Source organism: Megalobrama amblycephala, linkage group LG16 (assembly GCF_018812025.1).
Source record: "Megalobrama amblycephala isolate DHTTF-2021 linkage group LG16, ASM1881202v1, whole genome shotgun sequence".
Classification (NCBI taxonomy): domain Eukaryota; kingdom Metazoa; phylum Chordata; class Actinopteri; order Cypriniformes; family Xenocyprididae; genus Megalobrama; species Megalobrama amblycephala.
Window position 1 is genome coordinate 40,870,456 of NC_063059.1, and position 26,298 is coordinate 40,896,753.

The window sequence follows — 26,298 nt, forward strand, 5'->3', positions numbered from 1 at the left end:
TAATAGCTTCTGATTTCGTCCACACTTTCATTTTTATTCATGAACTTGCAGGATAAGTTAATAGGCCCAGGCTATGCATTTATTTATATTATGAAAAGAAAGTTGAACAAAGACTGTGTCACTTATCAGTTTTCATCTTGAACAGCTTGATCATCCTTTCCTCTTTGCAGAACGAAATACATGAAAATATGTTGACACAGTAGCTTACCGAAATCAGTGTTGCAAACAATTTCACTTAACATTACGTGCATCAGAATTCGTTGACCATAAACCTGATAGTCAGCAAGAAAAATAACAAAACGAACCATTTAAAACAAAACGAACTGGATTAGAAACTGAATTATGTAAGTATAAGTATCATAACTTTATTATTATAAAATATACCTAAACTGAGTGCTTGCCTGTGTGTAGCTAATCAAACGCATCATTTTATTCTGGAGACTGAACTCGCACTCTGCAGACACACTGGAGCGCATCACCACCTACTGGACAGGGGTGGAATTACATTTACAAGCTACATCAGCCTCAGTAATCTGTCAAAATGATGGACGGCCTTCATATTTTTTCCGTCTTTGCTAAAAAAAAACGGTTATGTATATATGTCACACGACCGCGGTGGCGCGGTTGTCATGCCGACCGTCACAGCCCTAACTGTATCAAAAAGTATCAATCCCAACTATGTCTTCAGATAGTTTACTAGTTTACAAAATACAGCTCTGATGCAGCTCTCAGTGTACGCGCTTCGGATGAGTACACACAAATCCCCTCACAGCAAGCGCGAGTTCTCTTTTGCGTGTGGCGAGGTTTAAATGAGTTTACAGTGGCAACGTGAGATGTTCAGGTCTCACCTGCACTCGCGTGCTATCAACACCTGGGTGATGACGGCGTAAATGACTGCTAATAGAGCATACGGCCTTTGAACATTTGTTTATAGTGATTACGGTAGTTTGCTCCGCATTTGATTTTCTATAACCAAACCAGTTCCAAATTGTGGAGGTAGCTCCTCGCTTAACAACAAGCTGCTCCTCAGCCTCACGTCTGCCTTCTGTCATGCTTGTTTTAACTCCGCATTTGAACAGTGAATCGGTCACGCACGAAACTACGTCAACATCTAGACTTATCGTAATTATCGCGAGGAGACAAATTTTTATCGTGAGGAGAATTTTCAACGGTATTTATCGCAAACGATAATATCGCCCATCCCTACCCTAGTTTCCAGAAAAAACTCATAAATTTCAAGAATGCTGAAATAAAATGTTGGGAATAAACTCATTAAATTTTCACAATAAAGTTGTGTTTCCAGAAAAAACTCATAAATTTAAAGAAAAAAAATGACAAAATAAAATGTTGAGAATAAACTCATTAAATTTTGAGAAAAAACTTGTTAAATTTCAAGAAGAAATGTCGAAATAAAATGTTGAGAATAAACTCATAAAATTTTGACAAAAAAGTCATGTTTCCAGAAAAAAATGTTAAATTTCAACAAAAAAAAATGTCGAAATAAAATGTAGAGAATAAACTCATTAAATTTTGACAATAAAGTCGTGTTTCCAGAAAAAAACTCATAATTTTCAAGAAAAAAATGTCGAAATAAAATGTTGAGAATAAACTCATTCAATTTTTGACAATAAAGTCGTGTTTCCAGAAAAAAACTTGTTAAAAAGAAAAAAAATGTAGAAATACAATGTTGAGAATAAACTCATAAAATTTTGAGAAAAAACTTGTTAAATTTCAAGAAAAAAAAAAATGTTGAAATAAAATGTTGAGAATAAACTCATTAAATTTTTGACAATAAAGTCGTGTTTCCAGAAAAAAACTTGTTAAATTTCAAGAAAAAAAATGTCGAAGTAAAATGTTGAGAATAAACTCATTAAATTTTGACAAAAAAGTAACACTGAAGCAGAGTGAAAGTTATTGAGATAATTAAGTGATTCAGTTATGATTGAGCATTAGTGATGAACACCTGCTGTTAACAAGCATAATCACTGAAAAGAAACACAATATCTACAAAGGACTTCCAGCCACAGTCTTAGATGAAATCAACTGAAGATAAAAGACATTAAATCTCTCAAGATCTGATTATACAACTCCACAAACAGCATATTATCTCATCAACTTTAACTCTGCTTCAGTGTTATTTTAACTCTGTGTAGGGAGGGACCATATATACTCTGAGCAGAGTTGATTTAACTCTGGAGATTTTGCTGTGTAGGCTTTCCTTCAATAACAAAGAAATACTATCAGCTTTAGCTAATTATAAACGAATAATAGTTAGGATAGGAACTGTAAAGAGAATTTGCAAGCAGCTGGGTCTTTCTAGAAGAAAAATCGTCCAATTTGTGCAATGTACTCACTTTTGTCCAACATGAAATAACAACCAGTGGACAAGAAAAAACGGGACATTCTGAAATGCTTAACGCGAAAAACGCTTAACATGGCTTAAGAAAGTGGTATTATTCTTCCCATATAAAACCATTATAAAGAAAACTCTAATCATTATTAGGTTATAATTAGCTAAAGATAGTATTTGTTTTTTAAAAGAAAGACTAAAATATAGCATGTCCTCTATCAGTATGCAATGAACATGACACTGATCGAATGTGTGTTTATTCTCAACATGACTTTTTTCTCGAAATTCAATGAGCCTTTTCTCAAAACGACGATTTTATTCTCAAAATTGAATGAGTTCATTCTCAATACTGTATTTCAAATTTTTTCCTCTAAAAACTGCGAGTTTAATCTTGCATTATAATGACTTTAATCTCGGGATGGGTTTATTTGTTTATTAAAGCTTGGCCCTAATCCTCTTCCGTAAGATTTTTGTCATGCAGACATGAACGAATGTGAAAGTAAATGTAAAATAATTTCTGGCTGAATTACTAATACTAGGTAATTAGGTGATATGAGAACATAATGAGAAAGATACCTACTTAAATGCAACGCCAACCTCCTCATCATCCCCACTTCGATCTGTGGAAGAGAGAAATGATAAACATGATCAGATGGAGATTTGAAGAGTCACTAATAGCTAATGTAGTTTGGTGTTTTCTGATAATTGAGTGTGTGTGTTCTTGTGTACCTCTGGGAGATCTTCCACGGCAGAACTTCATCAACACAGGGACAAGAATTATCAGCAGGACAATCACAAGCACAACAACAATTGCTGTTATCACCTCGATTGAAAAAGGTTCTTTTTCACCTGAAAGAAGACAACAAAAAACATTTGTCCTTTTGACTTTTTCCCTCGTGAAGAATTATTTATGATGCACTTGTTTCTGGGGTTTTCAAACTGGGGGCCACAAGATAGTATTAGGGGCCCGTGGGAAAGTTCAGAGAAAAACTGTGTAAAAAAAGATTAAAATAAATAATAAAATAAAATAAAAAGCATAAATTAGATTAAATAAATAATAAAAATTAGTTTAAAATTAATCGGTAAAAGATAAATCTTGGATACAAATAAATAAATCAATAAATACGTAAATAAATAATACATCTAACAGTACAGTACTATAGTTAATTGGGAAAAACCTTGTTTTTTTATTAACCTTAAAATTTAAATATTTTCCAAATATTATTTTAAATTGGTATAGTGTTTATTAATTACAATAAATTGGCTATAAAATATATACCTGCCTATATAGCATCCATGCCATGTAAAAGATTAAAAGGCCCTGGAAAAGTTCTCATTATTTATTCCACATTACTTATGTAGTGTAACCTAATTAATATTCATGAGCTAAATGCTTAAGATTTTCAGTGAACAACGATTTTGAATTCAGCCACACAAAATTATTATATGACTTTTTTTGATGCTTTCTGGAGGCGTGGCAACAATGAACTGTCATTGTATGCAAAACTGAAGATTCAAAAATACCTCTACGACAATAACTGTTGTGTGATTTATTCTTTGACATCCAGCACACTTACATATGGAGACAGCGGGGGAAACGGCGCCTTCTACGGCACAGCTGACATTGGTTGGTTGGTCGCAGTTGTACATGATGGTTTGGTTGATGGTCCATGTTTTGGAGTACGGATCTTCTGAACTCTCATTGTGAACGACATTTATCAGACTCAGGTTAAGCCCCTCCCACTTCACGGCACTCTGCGGGTAACCGCCCACTGATGAGCAGCTCAGCTGACAGCTCTTCCCAGCAGCACCATCGCCGTGTTTACTGCACTTTTTCTCCATTGTGGGAACTCTGTAATTGGCTTTAAAAAGGAGAGAACAGTGGAATCAGTGACATTTTAGAGATCCGGAGAGGTTCCCCCTTCAGTGTTTCATTTCCCTAAAACGCACGTCAGTAAAAGCCTCCCATGAACCCTTAGTCAGCAGCAGAGAGTTTCCAACACGAGTACGCACTCACAACCCACAGACAGAGATAAATACGCAAATAAACCAACAGACGTGCATTCACGTAAACATGCATGAATAAATAGACATTCAAATGAGATTTCGTAGATTCATCTCAAAATGTTGGAGTTTATCAGGGTTGTGCATCATTCAGAGAGGAATTGAGAATGGCTCAGAATCAGAACTGTGTTTGTTCCAAAGGGGGGTGCGTAAAAAAGGAAGAAAGTCAAAATTAAAAGTGTAGTTTTTAATAATTATAATTTATATTTTAGTATGATGAATTACCATATTCTCATATATAACATCTGGAGTATTTCCAGAGATAAACAATATTTACTAATTAGCCAGAATGCTCTATTTTTTTTTTTTATGTCGATATTATTATTGTTTTTATAAACACATACATTTAGGTGCTGTGTGGCAAAATTAAAGGGTTATCACCTAAAATGAAAATTCTGTCATTAATTACTCGCCTCATGTCGTTCCACACCCATTCATCTTCAGAACACAAATTAAGATATTTTTGATAAATCCGATGGCTCAGTGAGCCCTCCATTGACAGCAAGATAATTAACACTTTCAATGCCCAGAAAGCTACTAAAGACATATTTAAAACAGATCATGTGACTGCAGTGGTTCAACCTTAATGTTATGAAGCGACGAGAATACTTTTTGTGCACCAAAAAAACAAAATAACAACTTTATTCCACGACATCTAGGTGCAATTTCAAAACACGTAAAGCTTTAAATCTTTTGTTTTGAATCAGTTGTTTGGAGAAAGTCAGATTTCAGTAAAAGGCTTCGTTATTAAAGTGTTTCAGAATTTCAATGTACGTGTTGGCAGTTTAACGTGCTCTGAACCACTGATTCGAAACAAAAGATTTGTAAGCTTTGAAGCTTATGAAGCAGTGTTTTGAGATCCGCCCATATGATCGTGAATAAAGTTGTTATTTTGGGGTTTTTTTGGCGCCAAAAATATTCTCGTCGCTTTCATTAAGGTTGAACCACATCACATATAACTTTAGTAGCTTTCTGCATCTGAGTTAATTATCTTGCTGTCAATGCAGGACTCCAGAGATTTTATCAAAAATAAATTTGTGTTCAATATGTCTTTTGGAAGGACATGAGGGTGAGTAATTAATGACAATTAGAACTAACCATTTAAAAAAATAAAAATACCAGAATGTTATATCCCTCAGTTGAGATAAAATATTTCGTAACGCTTTAGTAAATATTTTTTTTTATGTTAGAGGGATGCGCGTATCACCGTATTACTGCGGTCACGTGAGTAGCAAAAGACTGAGCGGCAGCATTGGTTTTATATGCCGCGAAAAACACACAAAACACACACATACTTTGTATGGAAAGACACAAAATGTAAAGACCGCCGAGGTACAGAAAAAAGAAGCAAATCACGACAATTCACAGAAAAAAAAAAAATGTTTTGCAATACAAAATTGTAAAATCATCATTGATGACAATCATCAATTAAATATTTACCATTTTTATTCTGCATAATTGAGTGTTTTTAAATAAACATAAATAGGCTATATCCCATCAGTTGACATAAAATATATTCGTAACACTTTAGTTTAGGGTCCAATTCTCACTATTAACTAGTCGCTTATTAGCAGAATATTACTAGTATATTGGCTGTTTATTAGTACTTATAAAGCAGATATTAATGCCTTATTCTGCATGACCTTATTCTACATCCAATAATCCAACCCAATACCTAAACTTAACAACTACCTTACTAACTCTTAATAAACAGTAAATTAGGAGTTTATTGAGGCAAAAGTTAAATAGTTAATAGTGAGAATTGGACCCTAAACTAAAGTGTGAACAAATATAGTTTACATGTACAAAAATAAATTAGCATAATTTATCAAATTTGTCAAATTGTTATTATTTATGATTTGTCTTTTTGAAAATCCTGTTGTTGAATTTATGAGAATTTCAACTCTTTTTCTGTCATTCAGATTCAACTTCCTGTCTGTTGTGGTCAGTCTGATTCAAATTCACACTCATAAACTGAAATTGATCCGATTCTTCAGTTCTGAATTTAACTCAACCCTGTGGTCTGTGTATCTTGTGCCTTACCTGTGACTTTGAGATGGATCTCTGAGAAAGACATTAAGGGGGTAGAACTGTCCACTTTGCTGTAGAAAATATAACATTTGTACAATCCTTCATCAGAAACGGAGACATTTGTCAGTTCCATGCTGAGGTCCATTTTGTTCACTTTGGTTCTGTTCTTGTACTCAAGAGGAACATCTTGATTTAACGGTCTGGATGAATAAAAACCGTTGATGAATATCTCTTGACCGTCTTTAATAACTCTCTGTATGTACAAGCGTGTAACAGGAATCCCTTGCTGAATGTGGCATCTGAATGTAGTGGTGTCACCCAAAACAGCCGTGATGTTCGTCGGTGTGCTGCATCTACACAAACACACAACAGCAGGACAAACAGAATGTAGTGCATTTCATGTAACCCTCATTATTATGGCAAATGTCTCAGTGTGTATATATATATATATAGGATATTCTTGCACCATATTGATATAAAAAAAGTAGGGATGCCAAAACAGCCGTGATGTTCATTTTTAATGTTGATTGACAAGATTTGGCTGATATATTGCAAAAAAATAATGTATTATTCCTTCATGAGACCCTTGTTATGCGCACTGTCCGCCATTATGGTTTTGAACAAACACACAAAAAGGAAAAACAGCAGCAACGAGTCTGTCAAACATGATATTATAAGAAAACATTATAATCTGTTTGGGAGATTTTAATTGGAGTTTTTGTAAAGCATTTCAAGATTTGGATTTAGATTTAGCCAATATATCGATTATTCTTTTAAATATGAATTATCAGTTATTGGTATGCCAAAATTTTAACTAAAAAAAACAAAAAGACTAAAAATATATTCCATTCTTTGTCAACAGCATGCGCTTTCCCAGAGACAGAACTGCAGCAGGTTTTTGTGAGTTTTATGAAAAGCTATTAATTAAATCATAAAAATTTTAAATTAAAAATAAATATTTTTAAAATGAAAACAATCAAAATAAAACACTTACTAAAAAGATGCAATATTTTATTTGTTTACCTGTATTTCAAGTGACCATTAACCGACATCAGAGAACCCTGAACTTAATATTATTATTATTAATATTTTGCATTTTTATAATAATGATGGAATTTTATTATCAATTTATTAGCTTAAAATCTCAGGGTCATCTTCAAGTAAATACAGTAGTCAACATTTGAAGTGGATCAAAACCTTTCATCAAAACTATCCCAAAACCTTCTTTGATTAACTTTTTTTGATCCACTTCAAATGTTCAGCTGACAAAAAAATTGGGGAATCCCTGCAATGCATGTGAATATGAAATGACGTGAATTTCTGGATTTTAATGTACAGTACAGTCCAAAAGTTTGGAACCACTAAGATTTTTAATGTTTTTAAAAGAAGTTTCGTCTGCTCACCAAGGCTACATTTATTTAATAAAAAATACAGTAAAAAACAGTAATATTGTGAAATATTATTACAATTTAAAATAACTGTGTACTATTTAAATATATTTGACAAAGTAATTTATTCCTGTGATCAAAGCTGAATTTTCAGCATCGTTACTCCAGTCTTCAGTGTCACATGATCCTTCAGAAATCATTCTAATATGCTGATTTGCTGCTCAAGAAACATTTCTGATTATTTTCAATGTTGAAAACAGTTGTGTACTTTTTTTTTCAGGATTCCTTGATGAATAGAAAGTTCAAAAGAACAGCATTTATCTGAAATACAAAGCTTCTGTAGCATTATACACTACCGTTCAAAAGTTTGGGGTCAGTGAGAATTTTTATTTTTATTTTTTTGAAAAGAAATTACAGAAATGAATACTTTTATTCAGCAAGGATGCATTAAATCAATCAAAAGTGGCAGTAAAGACATTTATAATGTTACAAAAGATTAGATTTCAGATAAACACTGTTCTTTTGAACTTTCTATTCATCAAATAATCCTGAACAAAAATATTGTACACAAATATTTTGTACAATTGTACACATTAAATGTTTCTTGAGCAGCAGATCAGCATATTAGAATGATTTCTGAAGGATCATGTGACACTGAAGACTGGCGTAATGATGCTGAAAATTCAGCTTTGATCACAGGAATAAATTACTTTGTCAAATATATTCAAATAGAAAACAGTTATTTTAAATTGTAATAATATTTCACAATATTACTGTTTTTACTGTATTTTTAATTAAATAAATGTAGCCTTGGTGAGCAGACGAAACTTCTTTTAAAAACATTAAAAATCTTAGTGGTTCCAAACTTTTGGACTGTACTGTATTTGAACGACAAAAGCCTTCCAACGACAGTAATGCATGATTAAATGACTTACTGAGTGATGCAATGTTGAGAAAACACTTAAAAGTGAGATGATTTCTGTAAATCCAGTAATCAAACTCTGTGTGGGTCTCAGTTTTCAGTGGTCTATCTGTGAAATTCTACAAAACTGGAGGACTTTATGAACGAATATAAGCAGTAGGCTATTTTAGAAAGGAAAATTTAAAAGATAAAATCAATTAATTATGCATAATTTACTGCTATTGAGTATAATCAGTTACTATCAAGCACTATATATATATATATATATATATATATATATATATATATATAGTGCTAATATAACAGAAGGGTCTGGTACGTCCCCATTATATAAACGTGGGTGTGCAGATGTGTGTGTTTCATTTAGGGTGATTCTGTATGACTTATTTCAGTGGTTCAGAAGTCCTTTTCTTACTGTCCCAAGTTTTGCTTCCTTGTTCTTTGAATGTTTTGGTGTGGAGGTGCATTCCCCACCTCCTCCAGCTTCTAGTAATTCATCCCTACATCCAAACTTATCCATCGCCCCGTAACGTTTCTCTTTCATTCTCTACATTTAGCAAACTATAGTAATTAATAGACCTTTATTAATCACTATACTAACTGACAGGTAAAAATGTAAAATGCGCATGCATTCCTGTGAAAATGATTAAATCAGAGTTCGTTCTTACCAGTTGAAGCCATTACCAGCACCAAGGTCATGACCAAGGCCAAGCTGTCGAAAACACAAGCAAGAACAACCATTAGAGAAGACACAATCATGTGCATTAGCATAATCCTCAAAAAAAAATCCCATGACTCACTTCATAATGCTTTAACAAAAATAACTGCAAAACTCAGGCCTTTATCACAAGACAACAGACTTGTAGTCGATTGCTTGAATGTTTTTTTCAGTTCAAAAACTACAACATTTCACTTCCTCATCAGTCAGCCTACATTATAATATATTACTAGTACTAATTAAGAGGATGTTGATAGTATGCATCATGCGGATTACGTTTGTGTCTGATTTGTTGCATATGCAACATTATCGACGTATAAATCAACGTCAATGTGGCTAAATGTTGAACTGAAACAAGAGCTGTTTTCCTGGTATTAGTTTAGTGGATATATTTAATCATTCACGGCCCTTAAAAGCAACTGTGTGCATTTAAAAAAAGCAAAGATCAGGAATGAAATCCGGCTAATCGACACAAGAAAACAGCAGAGTGCAGTGAAAGCAGGAAAGATGCCTGAAGCAAAATGATTTCCTGGTGCTCTTGGACAGATCTAAATATACCAATGCAAACACACGAATAGTACTTCCCTCTTAGTCAAAAGAACTAAGTGAGCCATACACAACTAACACACACAGAATACACACACATACAAAGAGCTGTATTACTGAAGACATCTCACAGACTTCCATTGTTTTTCTATTATCTCCTAAACTCATGAAACAACCCTCACAGAAATCATTAGATTTAAAGACTGGACCATCTATGAGTCCTTAGATGACACTAGTTCTCACAAGTATAGCCACACACACACACACACACACACACTGTACCTGTATCTGTGGGCGTGCGAGAGAAGCAGCATTAAATTCATGCTGATGGATGTGCGTGAACGTCAGGAACACTTACAGAGAGCAGACTGGCTTCTTCATGTCCTCCTCATGGGTCTCAACTTGAGACTGTCGAAACAGGAACTACACGCCTACACAGAGAAAGGGACGGAGAGGTGATGTCATCTCATTTCATATCGATACTCTCAGAGGGAATTCCCACAGGGCACGCCCTCCAGAAACACATCAAACTGCTAAACAATGCAAAAGGACCTGATGAAATGAGATTAACAGAAAGGAATGAAGAAAGGAAACTGATTGTGCTGCTGTACTTCAGCCAGAGGGAATTAAACTAAAGTAAACGTGTTGCTTTACTTCAGAAAGCATTACACTAAAACTAAACCGATCGTGCTACTTTAATCTAAACTCAAATGAATCATGTTGCTTTATTCAACTAAACTGACTGTGTTGAGAGAATGAAACTAGACTGATTTTGTTTTTGTTTATTGGGCATTTAACGAAACTAAACTACCACAGAACTAAACTAAACTGTGTTGCTTTACCACAAAGATCATTAAACTAAACTATACTTATCTAAACTAAACTAAACTACATTTTACTAAACTAAATTAAACTAAACATGTTGCTTTACCACAGACGGCATTGAATTAAACTAAACTTATCTAAAATAAACTACATTTAACTAAACTAAACTTAAACTAAACATGTTGCTTTATCGAAGAAGGCATTGAATTAAAATGAACTTAACTAAACTAAACTACATTTTACTAAACTACATTAAACTAAACTGTGTTGCTTTACCACAAAGGGCATTAAACTAAACTATACTTATCTAAACTAAACTAAACTACATTTAACTAAACTAAACTTAAACTAAACTACATTTTACTAAACTAAATTAAACTAAACATGTTGCTTTACCACAGACGGCATTGAATTAAACTAAATTTATCTAAACTAAACTAAACTACATTTAACTTAAACTAAACTTAAACTAAACTACATTTAACTAAACTAAACTTAAACTAAACTACATTTAACTTAACTAAACTTAAACTAAACTGCATTTTACTAAACTAAATTAAACTAAACATGTTGCTTTATCACAGACGGCATTGAATTAAACTAAATTTATCTAAACTAAACTACATTTAACTTAACTAAACTTAAACTAAACTACATTTAACTAAACTAAACTTAAACTAAACTACATTTTACTAAACTACATTAAACTAAACATGTTGCTTTACTGTAGATGGCATTGAATTAAACTAAACTAAAATATTTGTGTCATTTTCTTGCAGAGGGTTTAACTAAAGTTAAATTAATTGTGTTGATTTACTAGAGAGAGCATTTAACTAAACTTATCTAAACTAAAATGAACTACATTTTACTAAACTAAACTGGTTGTGCCATTTTATTCCAGAGGTTATTTAACTAAAGTAAACAAGATTAATCAAGCTAAAATAACTAAATAAACTAAACTAATTGTGTTACTTTACCGCAGATGGAATTAAACTAAACTTAACTAAATTTATCTAATCTAAACTAGTTGTGTCGTTTTATTGCATGGGGTATTTAACCAAAATAAGTAAACTAATTGTGTTACTTTACTACAGATAGCATTAAACTAAACTAAAATAAACCTGCGCCATTTTACTGCAGAGAGAATTGAATGAAACTAAACTAAACCGCTCGCTTTGAGTTCATGTTTGTCACATTACAATGAAATTAAAATGATCCACATTCAACTGAAACTGTTAAAAGGAAATAAAAGCTTCTCACAAACACAACACAAACAAAAAAGAAGAAAAATCAAGATTAACACCAGAATAACTACTCATTATCTAGCATATTTGTGTGAATGATCAAACCCTGAAAGGTCACGCTTCACAAGGTTTAACAATGTGTCAAAATCTGATCCAGCCGTACACGTGCCACCGGTCAAAGTGTGTGAACGTGTGTTAGTGAGGAAAGTGATGAGACATCAGTAAAAACAAGATAAAAAATGAGAAAAAGCACTTACTAAAGTTTGGTTGTTTGTCCTCCGGTGCGCTATAGATGAAATGAAACACAATAATAAAACAGTTCCTTTTTACAGAGAGCGAGAGAGAGAGAGAGAGAGAGAGCGAGAGAGAGAAAGCGAGAGAGGAAGTGCTGTTTATTAAGTGTGAAACCTCAGATCAAGTTTCAGAGAACAGACACACTATCCCATCTAAATATAAGGTTTCACGATTAAAGCCAAATTAAAGTGTCTGAGAATGCCGAATGAAGTGAACGAAACTGCATAGGCTTAAATAAACTATCTACTGCACTGAACTGAGATAAACTACACTAAATTACTCAATTAAATGATTAAACACAAATCTTCACTAAAGCAAACAAGTGATTGATGTGCAGTTTCTTGTGTTTAACATTTGATTGCGTCTGAAACTGAACTGGCTGTATATTTTGGTAACACTTTACAATACCCCAGGTGAAAAAAAAAGTACATTTCTATAATGTACTTAAAGTGCTCTATTTTGGCGCACTAATTTTGTACTTAAAATTCTTCTTTAGTACTCCTTAAGATAATCTTGAGGACATCTAAGTATACTCAACTGTGCTATTTTGAGACACCATGAAATATGAACTAAAATGTGCTTTTAAAATACTATCTCTGTATTAAAAAAATGTATTTAGATACTACTTATAGTACACTATGGGTTCAAATGTACTATAAGTAGTATCTAAATACATTTTTAGTGCACTAAATTTAGTGCACAAAAATGTACTTTTTTTCATCTGGGAAGGTCCCACTGGGACTAAATTGGCCCATTTTTAGTATATAAAAAGTATACATTTAAGTGTAAACAATGAGTACACAACTAGTTCACAACTACATTTGACATTTGAATCTGTACCACAAGTGAACTTATAAGTATACTAGCAGTTTACTATTTTAATACTTGTAGCACTATTTTAGTATATTAAAGTACACATTGAAATATACTCTTAGTAAACTAGAAGTTTTACACTGCAAGTATACTTAAGTATATCTTGATCAGTACAAGTATAGGCCAAGTAAACTTACATTTTTCTGTCAGTATATACTTAAGTGCAATTTTAAATATATTTCTGTGAAGTACATAAAAAGTAGACTAGTTTAAAAGAAGTATATTTGAATAAACTTCTTTTTAGTAAGGGAAGTGTTGCATATATTTTTGTCGTTTCAACTCAATGAAACTTAATACACATATGAAACACTAGATGAAATCAGATTAAATCCAGCACTGTCTGTTTACCACCATACCTGGTTTTGCTCTTTGCAGGAACCAAATGTGGAGATCGAGTTGCAGGGGACGTACCTTAAGGTCCCTAGAAGGAAAACAGCTGACATTTTATATTAAAATTAATTTTACTGAAAAACAATAACAACAAACTCACTGGTAAATCCCCACATAAACAAATATTTGTGTGAGAATTCAGGTGAGATGAATTACAGATGTGACGTCACATGATATGCCTGAGTGATAGTTATATTCACACTGAACTGATGGCAATGGCTCTGCGATCACCCACACTTCTCCTCATAATTTCACAAGAATTGCATGCATGAATTCACCCACACAATAATGGCAGTAGTTGAGAAACAGTTTTAGCATTTTACTCAGACATCCATGCATTTATCACATGCTTTTATCAGAAGTGACTGACATTGCATAGCAGTTTATCATTTCATGCAATTCCTGGGAATCGAACCCTGACCTTGGCATTGTGAGGGTCATGTTCTACTGCTTGAGCTACAGAAAAAAGGACAAGTCACCCAATAATGTGGAGTAGCTCAGATCATTTGCTTTCTGAGAAATGTTTGAGTTCATATTGAGTGACTTTTGAGCACAGTTTGAGAGCTTTTCACATTTGAACTAGTTAACCCTGGGTCATTCTAAACGTTTTACACTGCTATAATTTAACCGAGGTTAACAGTTAATCCTGGGAATTTATAAACTGCCCTTTCACACTGTACATTCCCAAACCCTGGGTTAACTTCATTGTTTGCATATTTACAGTGTCTGTGACACTGATTGGACGAACGCAGCACGCAATCTGTTTACATAAATACTCTAGCATTGGGAATCCTCATATAATATATTGCCAACTGTAATATCAAAGACTATAGAATATTGTTTTGAATGGGAGAAAGTGCAACACGCAATATGCCGGAATAAGTCCCGCCTTCTAAATAAGAGCCAATAGCCGACTGGTAAAGTCATCGCGTCACTGCAGCGGCCGTTAGAAGCTCCGGTTTCAATAGAAACAGTCAGACGCGCGCCTCCGAAATGAGGCACAAGAGACGCGATTTTAGCTTGATCCAGCCTGAATAATACCTTTTTTGTCATGATTTGAGCGTTTAGAAACAAAACGTATACTAAATGAGACAGTTGTTGTCAGATTTCATTGGTGATTTCAAATATGAAATTTAATCAAAAGCATGACAAACAGCTTTGGAGAATTTGATGTTTCCCCATTCAAAGAGATACGAGCTGCACTTGAAGGCGTTTCAATGATGGCCGCCGAGTGAAATAAAGAGACTTTGGTATACTGAATGGACAATCCGCACAATAAAGGTAAGAATTACGTTAAACGTCTCTTATTCACTTCAACTGACGTGTTTACCGTCGCCATTTTACATTTACATTACATTTTCCCTCGCGCGACGTTTCCACCTGAATATGAGGCACGCGATTGGCTGTCCGTTGCTAAGCGTCTAGCTACAACATCCTAACACTGCGTCGTTTTCAGGCCCGTTCATTACGATTAACATTAAGATATCGTTTTAAAAAAAATAAAAAATCGTTTTAAGTGTAAAATAATAGTCCACACCACAACTATAACAATAGCAGCACAGAGAAACTTTCACTTTCACAAAGTTTTCCAGCTGATGAATGATAAAAACACTGACAGCCAATCAGAATCCATCCTGCTTTAAAGAGCTCGAGCATTTAAAGCGGTAGACAACATTAAATGCAGCGCTCGTGCTTATGATAAACAAGCTATAAGGTTCTTTGGTATGGATGCTAATATAGTTATTTTATAGTTATCGTTCTTGGTGTGAACGGGCCTTTACACTGCACATGTTGAAAACGCAATGCGAGGTTAACAGAGCAAAAGCGGCTCACTGGACCAGGGTTTCATATGTGTAAAACATTCCTTTACCCGGGGTTAAAAGCGGGGTTAAGAATTACGGGGTTAAGTGCAGTTAAAAGCATTGTTTCCCTGTTTAAAACTCCAGACATGTGTGAGATCGCTGGGCTCTTTATCTCAGTAGAAGCATCTGAGAAAAATTTTACTTTAAATTTTACTTCCAATCCAAATAGAAGAATTAGATATTACAATAATGTCATGAATTCAGAACTGATAGTCAGAGACTTTCTGTTCGTCCTTCTCTTACGGTTATGTGCTGTTGTGTGATTTTACTTCCTATTGTTTGATCCACTGTACATTTGAGGATGTCATTGTGGTTGGGACAGACAGTGGAGGAATGTGGTTACGGCCCGACAAGAAAATCTGGCTAAGGAAAGGCATGAACATGCTGTTGTGCTGTGAAACGTAAGCTGTCTGAAGCAGCTGTGTCTGTGACAATCGTTTATTTCCCACCTGATTTGGCCTAATTTGCTTCTATTCATGCGTGTATTTGTGATGTGTTTTATTAAACAATTTCTCTACACCCAAAAATAACAATATCAATTACTCACCATCATTTTGATCCAAACCCGTATGACGTTATTTCTTCTGTGGAGCATAAAAGGAGATGTTTTGCAGTGCTCATTTTATACAACAAAATCAGTGGATTTGTCAAGCTCCAAAAATGTAAGAAAACCACCATGAAAGTACCACGATTTAACTTGGTTTTTCTAGGCAACCACCCGCAATACCCTAGCACTTAGGCAGTGACAATGCTTGGGTTGCCAGGGCATTGCTATGCAGTTGCTTATATATTCTAGTGTTAGTTAGGAAAGTCTGGGTGGTTGCCAGGGTGTTGCTATGCAATTGTTATGGTGTTCTAAGTGATTGCCAGAGCGTTGCTATGCAGTTGCACTGATATTCTGTGTAGTAGCTAGCGAGTTTTGGCCGGTTGCCATGGCTATGCTGTTACTAAGGTGTTCTAAGTGGTTGCCAGAGTGTTGCTATGCAGTTACTAAAGTGTTCTATAGGGGCTTTACACAGCATTGCTATGTGGTTGCTAAGATGTTCTGAGTGGTAGCCAGGAAGTTCTGGGTGGTTGCTGGGGCATTGCTATGCAGTTGCTAAGGTGTTCTGAGTGGTAGCTAGGGTGTTCTAAGTGAATGCCAGGGTGTTGCTATGCAGTTGCCAAAGTCTTCTAAGTAGTAGCGTGGAAGTTTTGGTTGGTTTCAGGGCTTTGCTATGCAGCTGCTAATGTGTTCGGAGTGGTAGCTAGTGTGTTCTAAGTGGTTCTCAGGGCTTTTATATGCAATTGCTAAAGTATTCTAGGGAGTAACTATGGAGTTTTGGGGGTTGTCAGGGCATTGATGTGTAGTTTCTGAGGTGTTCTGAGTGGTAGGTGGTTCTAAGTGGTTGTCAGGGTGCTACTATACAGTTGCATAGATGTTCTGAGTGGTTGCCAGGGCATTGCTCTGTAGTTGCTATGGTGTTCTAGGTGGTTGCCAGGGCGTTGTTAAGGACTTAGAAGTAGTAGGGAGTTCAGGTGGCTGTCAGGGCATTGCTATGCAGTTGCAAAGGTGTTCGGAGTGGTTCTCAGGGCTTTTATATGCAGTTGCTAAGGTATTCTAGGGAGTAACTATGGAGTTTTGGGGGTTGTCGGGGTGTTGATATGTAGTTTCTGAGGTGTTCTGAGTGGTAGGTTGTTTTAAGTGGTTGTCAGGGCGTTACTACAGTTGCATAGGTGTTCTGAGTGGTTGCTAGGGCATTGCTTTGTAGTTGCTAAGGTGTTCTGGGTAGTTGCCAGGGCACTGCTGTGCAGCTGAAAAGATGTTCTGGCTGGTAGCTAATGTGTTTTAAGTGATTGTCAGGGCATTGATATGTAGTTGTGTTTGGTGTTGCTATGCAGTTGCTGAGGTGTTCCAGATGGGTTTCTGTATGTTGCTGTGAGCTTACTGAGGAATTTTGCATGGTTTCTAGGTGGTTTCTTACCATCTAAAGTGAAAAGTGCCCACCCTCATGTCTCTGTGATATTCTGCTCTCTAGATCAATCAACACTCACCTTTGCAAACACCACTGATGAATGATTCAGTCATTTCAGGTTGCTCCTCTCTCTCAAAGCTGTACAGGAAGTCAAAGACATGTTTACCAACAATAAGACCAAAGGAGGCAGAGGCACATCACCTGGTCACATGATTAGTCACCAGCACCAGGACGACACACTTTACTGGAACACAGGAATTTTAGGGCATTTCCAGCTCGCTTCTTCTCAGCTCTCCTTTTCCATTTCTTGGCCGCTCACTTTCAATTCTCACTCCTGCTTATTCCATAACTCTCATTTCTTGCTTCCCTCAATCCCACAGCATGGTTCTTATCATCTGCCATTTACATATAATCAGATTTTATGACTCATTTAGCTGCGATAGAGTGTGTGTACTCACACACACACAAACACGGAACAACAGCATCAAACGTAGCCGAGTCAATGTGTGTGTGCTGCTCACTTCTGATATCATGAATATTCTAGGGAAATTCTTCCTTACACTCCTGTATATCTGTCTGTGATAAGCCTTCATATAGAAAAAGGAAGAAAAGAGGGATTTTTAGGAGTGACTGACAGCTGACACACCCTGATATCTGAACACAAGTGAAGATAAAGCTCATGACATTAATGTTTTATTATTTTTTTTAAAAATAAGTTTTACTTCCTGATACTCAATAAACATGACGTCAGACAGGACGGCTTTCCTGAGAACCGTTAAATAACACACCACAACACACACCCATGTCTGCGGTGAGTGTCCTGTGTGGTGTACTGCTGAAAGGCCATGAAAGTGAAACACACTACATGCACAAGAGCAATTCTGGGAAGAGTATGCCCTCTAGTGGCCAGATAGAGCAAAGGCTAGGTTTGAATACTAGCATTATATACATTTAGGTGCAATGATACATTTCTGCAGATCAGCATACTAAGTACAATTTTTGATCGTATACAGTATGCAAAATGCCTGTAGAAATATACTAGGTGCAGTATGCAACCAGAGCTCCATGCATGAAGTACTGTATGCCATAATGCAGTGTTCACAGGCAATGCAGCATAGTACTGTTTGAAATATACTACATTGCAATGGGGAAACATCAAATTCTCCAAAGCTTTCGATTAAATTTCATATTCATAAATCACCAAAGATATCTGACAACAACTGTCTCATACATTTTGTTTCTAAACGCAAAAACAGCATTTTTCAGACTGCATTAAGCCTAAGGGCTCATCTCTATAGGAAGTCTGCGCTATATAATGTCTATTTTAAAGTTACATTATGCATGCATTTTGTGGAAGAACATTGTTTTGGTAGTGCTTCAGCTCTGCGTGACTTTGTGGATGAACATGGTTCTCCTGCTGCTCATTCATTATAAAACATTCATTACTAGACTTAAAGTTTCAGCTCAAAATTTCAGCCCCACAGATCATTTATTATAGCTTGTCAAATTTGCCCCTATTTGAGTATGAGCAAAAACACGCCATTTTTGTGTGTGTCCCTTTAAATGCAAATTAGCTGCTGCTCCCGGCCCCCTTTCCAGAAGGGGGTGGAGCTTGTCAATCTTTTGTGCAAATCCAGTGTTGAATTGACCCTCGTTTGTGAAGCAGTCCGGTGTAAAATGACGGCATGATAACAACACTCTACTACAACAACTCTTCCTCTTCTCTAAAGCAGCCCAACATGGCCCCGTCCCCTTTGTTGTGTGTTCTCGGGGGCGGGGTTTATGTAAATTTTAGGGCTAGTGATGTCACCAACCCGGGAAGAAGCTCGCTGTAGTCCCTACCAGCCGTTTGTTGTAGTACTTAAAAAGCAATTTCTGTAAAAGAAAATATCTCCCTTTGCATTGAACTTTGAGCGTCATAACTTTGCAGATGTTGTTTATGATCAAACAGCAACATTACACACTAACTAAAGTTAAAAAAGTCAAATCATAATCAAGGATCTTTGAGAGATATAACCAGTTTAGATGGACAGGTTCTCAAGCTGACTAGCAGAAGATATTACTGTACTGTAGCTTTACCCATTAATAGACATGGTACTTGCTTGAAAATAACTTCCAGTGCACCTCTACAACAACTATAATGAAATTATCTTCACAACAGATAATGCTTTACAATGAACTCTGTTAGAGATACATATGGCAATTTATCTGTTCAATGAAATACCTTACTCACCTGTTGAGTAATGAAAGTGCTATATCTGTGTTGCTTTTATAACATTTCAAATTTCTCATTTCTCATGAAAAGAGAAAGCTTATGTTGATTCTTGTTTTATTACGAGCTCTGCCAAGTTCTAGTCTGTTTGCCGTTTCTTTAAAATGGGTAATTCCCCGGAGGTTGGAGATTTAGCGGCTCTCACTCATTGTGACAACTAATCTAAAATTTTACTGACACCAGAACAGTGTTCTGAATGATTAATAAATAAATTACTAATAAATCACATTCACAAGAAGTGACAGAATAGAGTTCAACAGGAAGGTTACAGAGGAAAAAATGCCTTGGAAAATCCCCAGAGTGAAATTGATTTTTAATGTTAACTTATAAACAATGAAACTGCCTACAATCAAACAAGTTGCTGTTACTATTAAAATCAAGGCAAGCAACATTTGTGGTGAATTTTTGAATGCCTGATTGCTAGCAATAGGTTATTTTAGCATTAGAGCATAAAATATATTTTTAAAAAGTGATTGATTATATCATTTACTTTCTGAAATGAGTGATTCATTGAATTAAAGACATCATTGGCTTTGAATCTAATTATGTAATTCATCCCAGAGCTGATTGTTTTAGTTTAAAGCGCTTGATTGAAGAACTTTCTAAAATGCAACTTCCAGAACGAAGGCTGCTGAAGATGTGTTTTTTCCTTCCAGAGAATTAAAACTGAGCTGTTCTGAGAGACGCCTGGCATCTCCAGACCTCGAGTTGAGAAACACACAAAAACTGATTCATTGGAGCAAGATGGCATGTGATGGTTAGAGGTTTTCCACTTCCTCCGTTTACTGATGACTGAAGGGAAAAGCTTACGCAAACATTTCATCATTCATGATTATGAGTGTAAATAATGCACTGATTCAGTATGAAATCATCTGTGTGGACATGAGAAAGATGATGAAATGAATAAATGAAACATAAATGCAAAAAAAAAAAAAAAAAAAACCTTTTTATTTATCAAAACAGCTTAAAAATGTGATCACAGAACATACAGGATATGACATGGTCATATAAGGTGCTGCATGACAAAATGAAGCAACACTTAAATACAACTGAATGAAAAAGCTTGAAGTTTGTTATGGAACATGGAAGAAGGAATGAAACTTCTGTCATACCATAAACTCATCTGAACTATCTTGAATTGTCCAGACTGATTGTGCCCCCTTGTGGTTGAGGCTCAGTGACACACTGTAGTCACACACCATATTATCAGACAAGCACTCATTCAATCCCAGAATGCACCGCAATGAGAAGTGAACAATCCCAAACCTCTAGAGCAGGGGTTCACGAGTTGATGAAAAGCTAATAATTAAGTCATAATAATGTATAATTAAAATAAATAACCGGGCTCGGGCCAGTACCGGCTAAGTGCACCATTTTTGTTGGTGTGATTGTGGCCCAGTGCCGGCTCAGTTTCAGTACCCAGTCTCGGGCCAGTACCGGCTAAGAGTACCATTTTTGTTGCCGTGATTGTGGCCCAGTGCTGGCAGTGTTGACTCAGTTTCAGTGCCGAGACTCTGGCAAGTACCGGCTAAGTGTTCGGTTCTTGTCGCCATGATTGTGGCCCAATGCCAGCAGTTTTGGCAGCCAGACTCGGGCCAGTGTATCTGGGCCAAATCTGGGGCGTCATTCATCCCGCGTTCATTCCGATTCTGGCAACCGCAACCGGGTCGAGTTATTTCTTCCGGCCTGCTGAAACTGGGCCATTATCAGGCCGAACCACTTTTGCTACCTTGTTCATGTCTTACCAAACCCGTAAGACTTTCGATCATCTTCAGAACACAAATGAAAATCTTTCTGATGACAGAATGCTGTCAGATCTCCTTCCATAGACTGCCTTTGCAACAGACACTTTGATACTTAAAAAAGTTCATAAAGAGATTGGAAAACTAATCCATATGAATCAAATGGTTTAGTCCAAATTTTCTGAAGTGACTCGATTGCTTTTTATGATGAACAGATTTAATTTAATATAAACATTAACAAACCTTTTGCAACAAAGCTCTTGCGGAAGCTCAAACGTGCTGCATAACACACTAGAATGAACCTCATTGGTTACAATTTCCTTCTATGGAAGGAAATCTGACAGCATTCTATCATCAAAAAGATCTTTAGTTGTGTTCTGAAGATGAGCAAAAGTCTTACGGATTTGGAACGACATGAGGGTGGTGAACTGATTTTCATTTTGGGGTGAACTAACCATCGCCACCCATAATTATGTTAGCAGTTCGATGGAAAAGCTTAAAGGTGCCCTCGATTGAATTTGAAATTGAATTTATCTTGGCATAGTTAAATAACAAGAGTTCAGTACATGGAAATGACATACAGTGAGTCTCAAACTCCATTGTTTCCTCCTTCTTATATAAATCTCATTTGTTTAAAAGACCTCCGAAAAACAGGCGAATCTCAACATAACACCGACTGTTACATAACAGTCGGGGTGTACGCCCCAATATTTGCATATGCCAGCAGTCTGTATAATGCATAAACACAACTTCATTCTTTATAAATCTCTCCAACAGTGTAGCATTAGCCGTTAGCCACGGAGCACAGCCTCAAATTCATTCAGAATCAAATGTAAACAATATAACAGTATACAATACTCACATGATCCGACGCATGCATGCCGCATGCATGCCGCACACTTTGTAAAGATCCATTTGAGGGTTATATTAGCTGTGTAAACTTTGTTTATGCTGTTCAAAGGCAAGCGCGAGCTCTGTGGGCGTGGAGCAGGAGAATTAAAGGGCCAGTAGCCCTGAATCGGCTCATTTATAATGATGCCCCAAAATAGGCAGTTAAAAAATGAATTAAAAAAAATCTATGGGGTATTTTGAGCTGAAACTTCACAGACACATTCAGGGGACACCTTAGACTTATATTACATCTTTTTTTAAAAAGTTCTAGGGCACCTTTAAGGTCATCAAGAACATCTGCCACATTTGAAATCAGCTGTCTGTTTTGAACTAGATTATTATATCCACAAACATTTATCAGAAAAATATATTGTTCATCATGCTACCCCTAGATGTCACTACTTTACCTGGTGAATTGCAAATCAGAATAGCCAATCCTGTGGATTTTGTTGCACCATCATCAAAAATAATTTTGTCTCCCATTGGTTTACCAAAAATTTCTCATCCTCAGGTTTTGTGTGCATCTTGTAACAAAATAAAATGAGCATAAAAATTTTAATTTTCTGGCAGCAGGAAAATACTGAAAAATACTGTCAGAAAAAAAACTAATAAAACTGTAATTTCTTATCTTAAAATTACTGTTTATTACGGTAATTCTATGCAAAATCTTTTACTTTTAACATACATTAAATTGTTAGAATACAGTCACACACCTCTAAAACACACACTGTAAAAAAAACACAGCTGTGGTTGCCAGAAATGTAAAAAAAAAAAAAAAAAAAAAAATATATATATATATATATATATATATATATATATATATAAAAAATATGATAGCAACATTTTAGGTTTTACAGATTTAACTATAATTTACAGTAAAAAAACGTACTTCATTAACTGATATAATGTTAATTTACCAACCTAATGAAGTACAACACATCCGTTTTATACCTTTGTAATACAACCAACAATAACAAATGGTGATGAGAAAGTCACATGATGAATCAAAGCTTTTCCACAAGCACACAGTCCAGTTTAATTGATAGTCTCACACACTTTGTGATAGCGATAGAAGATCTGTGATAGTGTTGTGAGAGCAAAATAACACTGCCTTAGGTTTTGTTTTCTCAAATGACGCCTTTAAATTAGTAGTAACTCCTCTGAGCTGTCATGTGCTGCGTGTTTAAAGTGTATACAATTGCACCCACCAGATGACATGTATAAAATTAGAGGATGTGATAATAAAATCCTACACCATCAGGGCTGCAGCAGCCACATAGGCAGGAACCAAAAATAGCTGATAATGTTTCCTTCTCTACTGAGAGGGGATACTGCTTCACATAAACAAGATTTATGGTTTTTATGATTAGGCCTGCCTTATCCTTGTAAGGTGGGGTTTACCACAGACAGCTCAGAAGAGGAAGTAGAGGTTTCTTTCTGCTCAGGCTCTGGGTTGAGGAAGTCACTGGGCTGGAGCTGCGGCTCAGTCAAGAGCATGAGAGTCGAGGGGAAAGAGAGAAATGTTATATTCAGAAAAAAACAATTTCAATGCCCATTTTGTGCATTAAATCTCGTCCTAGCAAATTTAACGGCCTGTTCGGCATTACTGTGAAACGGTGTGTCAGACACAAATCAGGCTTTGATATGGATCTAACGTTTAAAGGATGCTTTATTGGACAAGAGATAGGACCCCGTCTATTTTCCCTCTTGTTTCGAGGGTTTATGTTGTTGTTGTTGGTTGGATTGATTACTTTTTTCTTGTTGTATGTCCCGCATGCATTTGTGGCATTCTCGAGCCCATTGACCTGGTTTTCTGCAGTATTTACAACATCCAAAATTATTTTTAGCCTGCTCATTTTGATTTCACTTTGGAATTTCACCTGAATACATACAGTTCTGTACGGAAGAGGATTAGGGCCAAGCAATAATAAAAACATTAAACCATCTCAAGATTAAAGTTGTTAAATTTAGAGAAAAAACTCTTTAAATTTCGAGAAAAAAAGTCGAGATAAAATGTTCAGAATAAAGTCATTAAATTATGAGAAAAATGTTAAATTTCGAGAAAAAACTCGTTAAATTTCGAGAAAAAAAAGTCGAGATAAAATGTTGAGAATAAACTCATTAAATTATGAGAATAAAGTCGTTAAATTTCGAGAAAAAACTTGTTAAATTTCGAGAAAAAAAAGTCGAGATAAAATGTTGAGAATAAAGTCATTAAATTATGAGAAAAATGTTAAATTTCGAGAAAAAACTCGTAAAATTTCGAGAAAAAAAGTCGAGATAAAATGTTCAGAATAAAGTCATTAAATTATGAGAAAAATGTTAAATTTCAAGAAAAAACTCATTAAATTTCAAGAAAAAAAGTCGAGATAAAATGTTGAGAATAAAGTCATTAAATTATGAGAATAAAGTCATTAAATTATGAGAATAAAGTCATTAAATTATGAGAACAAATTCGTAATTTAACAAATTTGTTCTCGTAATTTAACAACTTTTTTCTTGTAATTTAATGACTTTATTCTCAACATTTTATCTCAACTTTTTTCTCGAAATTTAACGAGTTTTTTTCTCGTAATTTAACGAGTTTATTCTCAACATTTTATCTCGACTTTTTTCTCGAAATTTAACGAGTTTTTTTCTCGTAATTTAACGAGTTTATTCTCAACATTTTATCTCGACTTTTTTCTCGAAATTTAACAACTTTAATCTCGAGATGGATTTATTTTTTTATTATTGCTTGGCCCTAATCCTCTTCCGTAGTTCTGCTCGAAAGTTTACACACCCTTTGCAGAATCTGCAAAAATGTTAATCATTTTCACAAAATAAGAAGGATCATGAAAATTGCATGTTATTTTTATATAGTACTGTCCTGAATAAGCTATTTCACATAACAGATGTTTACATATAGTCCACAAGACAAAAAAAAGGAGCTGAATTTATTAAAATAACCCCATTCATAAGTATGTGAAGCATTGATTCTCAATACTGTGTGTGGTTACCTGATGATCCACGACTGCTTTTGTGTTTTGTGATGTTGTTCATGAGTCTCTTGTTTGACCTGAGCAGTTAAACTGAGCTCTGTTCTTCAGAAAAATCCTCCAGCTCCTGCAGATTCTTCAGTTTTTCAGCATCTTCTGCATATTTGAACCCTTTCCAGCAGTGACTGAATGATTTTGAGATCTGTGTTTTCATACTGAGGACAACTGAGGGACTCAAACTCAACTATTAAAAAAGGTTCAAACATTCACTGATGCTCCAGAAGGAAACACGATGCATTAAGAACAAGGGGGTGAAAACTTTTGAACAAGATGATATTTTTTTTGGGAAGCTAGAGAAGATGCTTACATGTCTCCCAGAAGACAAAAAAAGTACAATTAATCCTGTTCATCCAATTCAAAAAGTGTTCACCCCCGACTCTTAATGCATCGTGTTTCCTTCTGGAGCATCAGTGAATGTTTGAACCTTTTTTAATAGTTGAGTTTGAGTCCCTCAGTTGTCCTCAGTGTGAAAAGATGAATCTCAAAATCATACAGTCACTGCTGGAAAGGGTTCAAATATACAAAAAAATCCTTGAAAACTGAAGAATCTGCAGGAGCTGGAGGATTTTTCTGAAGAACAGAGCTCAGTTTAACTGCTCAGAACAAACAAGAGACTCATGAACAATCATCACAAAACAAAAAAGAATAGAGAACAACGATTCTTCTTCCCATGCTTGTTTAAATCGAGTACCAAAGATGCTAGGTGTCTCTAGACATGCACCTTTTCTCAAGTTGTGCATTCAGTTTGTCAAAAAAGTTGTTGACACGACTCTGGTTTTTTATTTAAATGTGTTTGGGTAGTCAGCAGTACCCCTGCTTCCTAATTTGTCATTTTGCTGATTTAGAGTTGGGCATGCATTGATCAGATATGTTTTGGTCACATCGTTACCTAA

The 26,298-nt window shown here is 35.3% G+C and overlaps 1 protein-coding gene and 1 long non-coding RNA gene across 8 annotated transcripts in view; both read right to left on the bottom strand.

Moving 5' to 3' along the window:
• The window catches only part of LOC125248201 (cell adhesion molecule 2), a 39,926-nt gene that overhangs the window by 1,712 nt on the left and 11,916 nt on the right, over positions 1-26,298 (bottom strand). For all 4 annotated transcript variants that reach the window (XM_048159915.1, XM_048159914.1, XM_048159917.1 and 1 more), the window contains exons 4-6: positions 3,928-4,212; positions 3,080-3,199; positions 2,931-2,970 (exon numbers count right to left, since the gene is read on the bottom strand). In XM_048159915.1, the coding sequence (XP_048015872.1) occupies positions 2,931-2,970; positions 3,080-3,199; positions 3,928-4,212 (445 nt within the window). The remainder of the gene's footprint in view (positions 1-2,930; positions 2,971-3,079; positions 3,200-3,927; positions 4,213-26,298) is intronic.
• Positions 8,644-17,962, bottom strand: LOC125248203. Of its 4 annotated transcripts, XR_007180276.1 has the most exons (6): positions 17,542-17,962; positions 16,055-16,091; positions 13,612-13,676; positions 12,346-12,374; positions 10,378-10,450; positions 8,644-9,467 (listed from the first exon to the last, which is right to left on the bottom strand). It is a non-coding gene; the product is annotated as an uncharacterized LOC125248203 (long non-coding RNA). The 4 variants fall into 4 exon arrangements; XR_007180277.1 differs by lacking the exons at positions 16,055-16,091; positions 17,542-17,962 and adding an exon at positions 13,746-14,001; XR_007180275.1 differs by lacking the exons at positions 16,055-16,091; positions 17,542-17,962 and having other exon boundaries at positions 12,346-12,410; positions 13,612-13,934.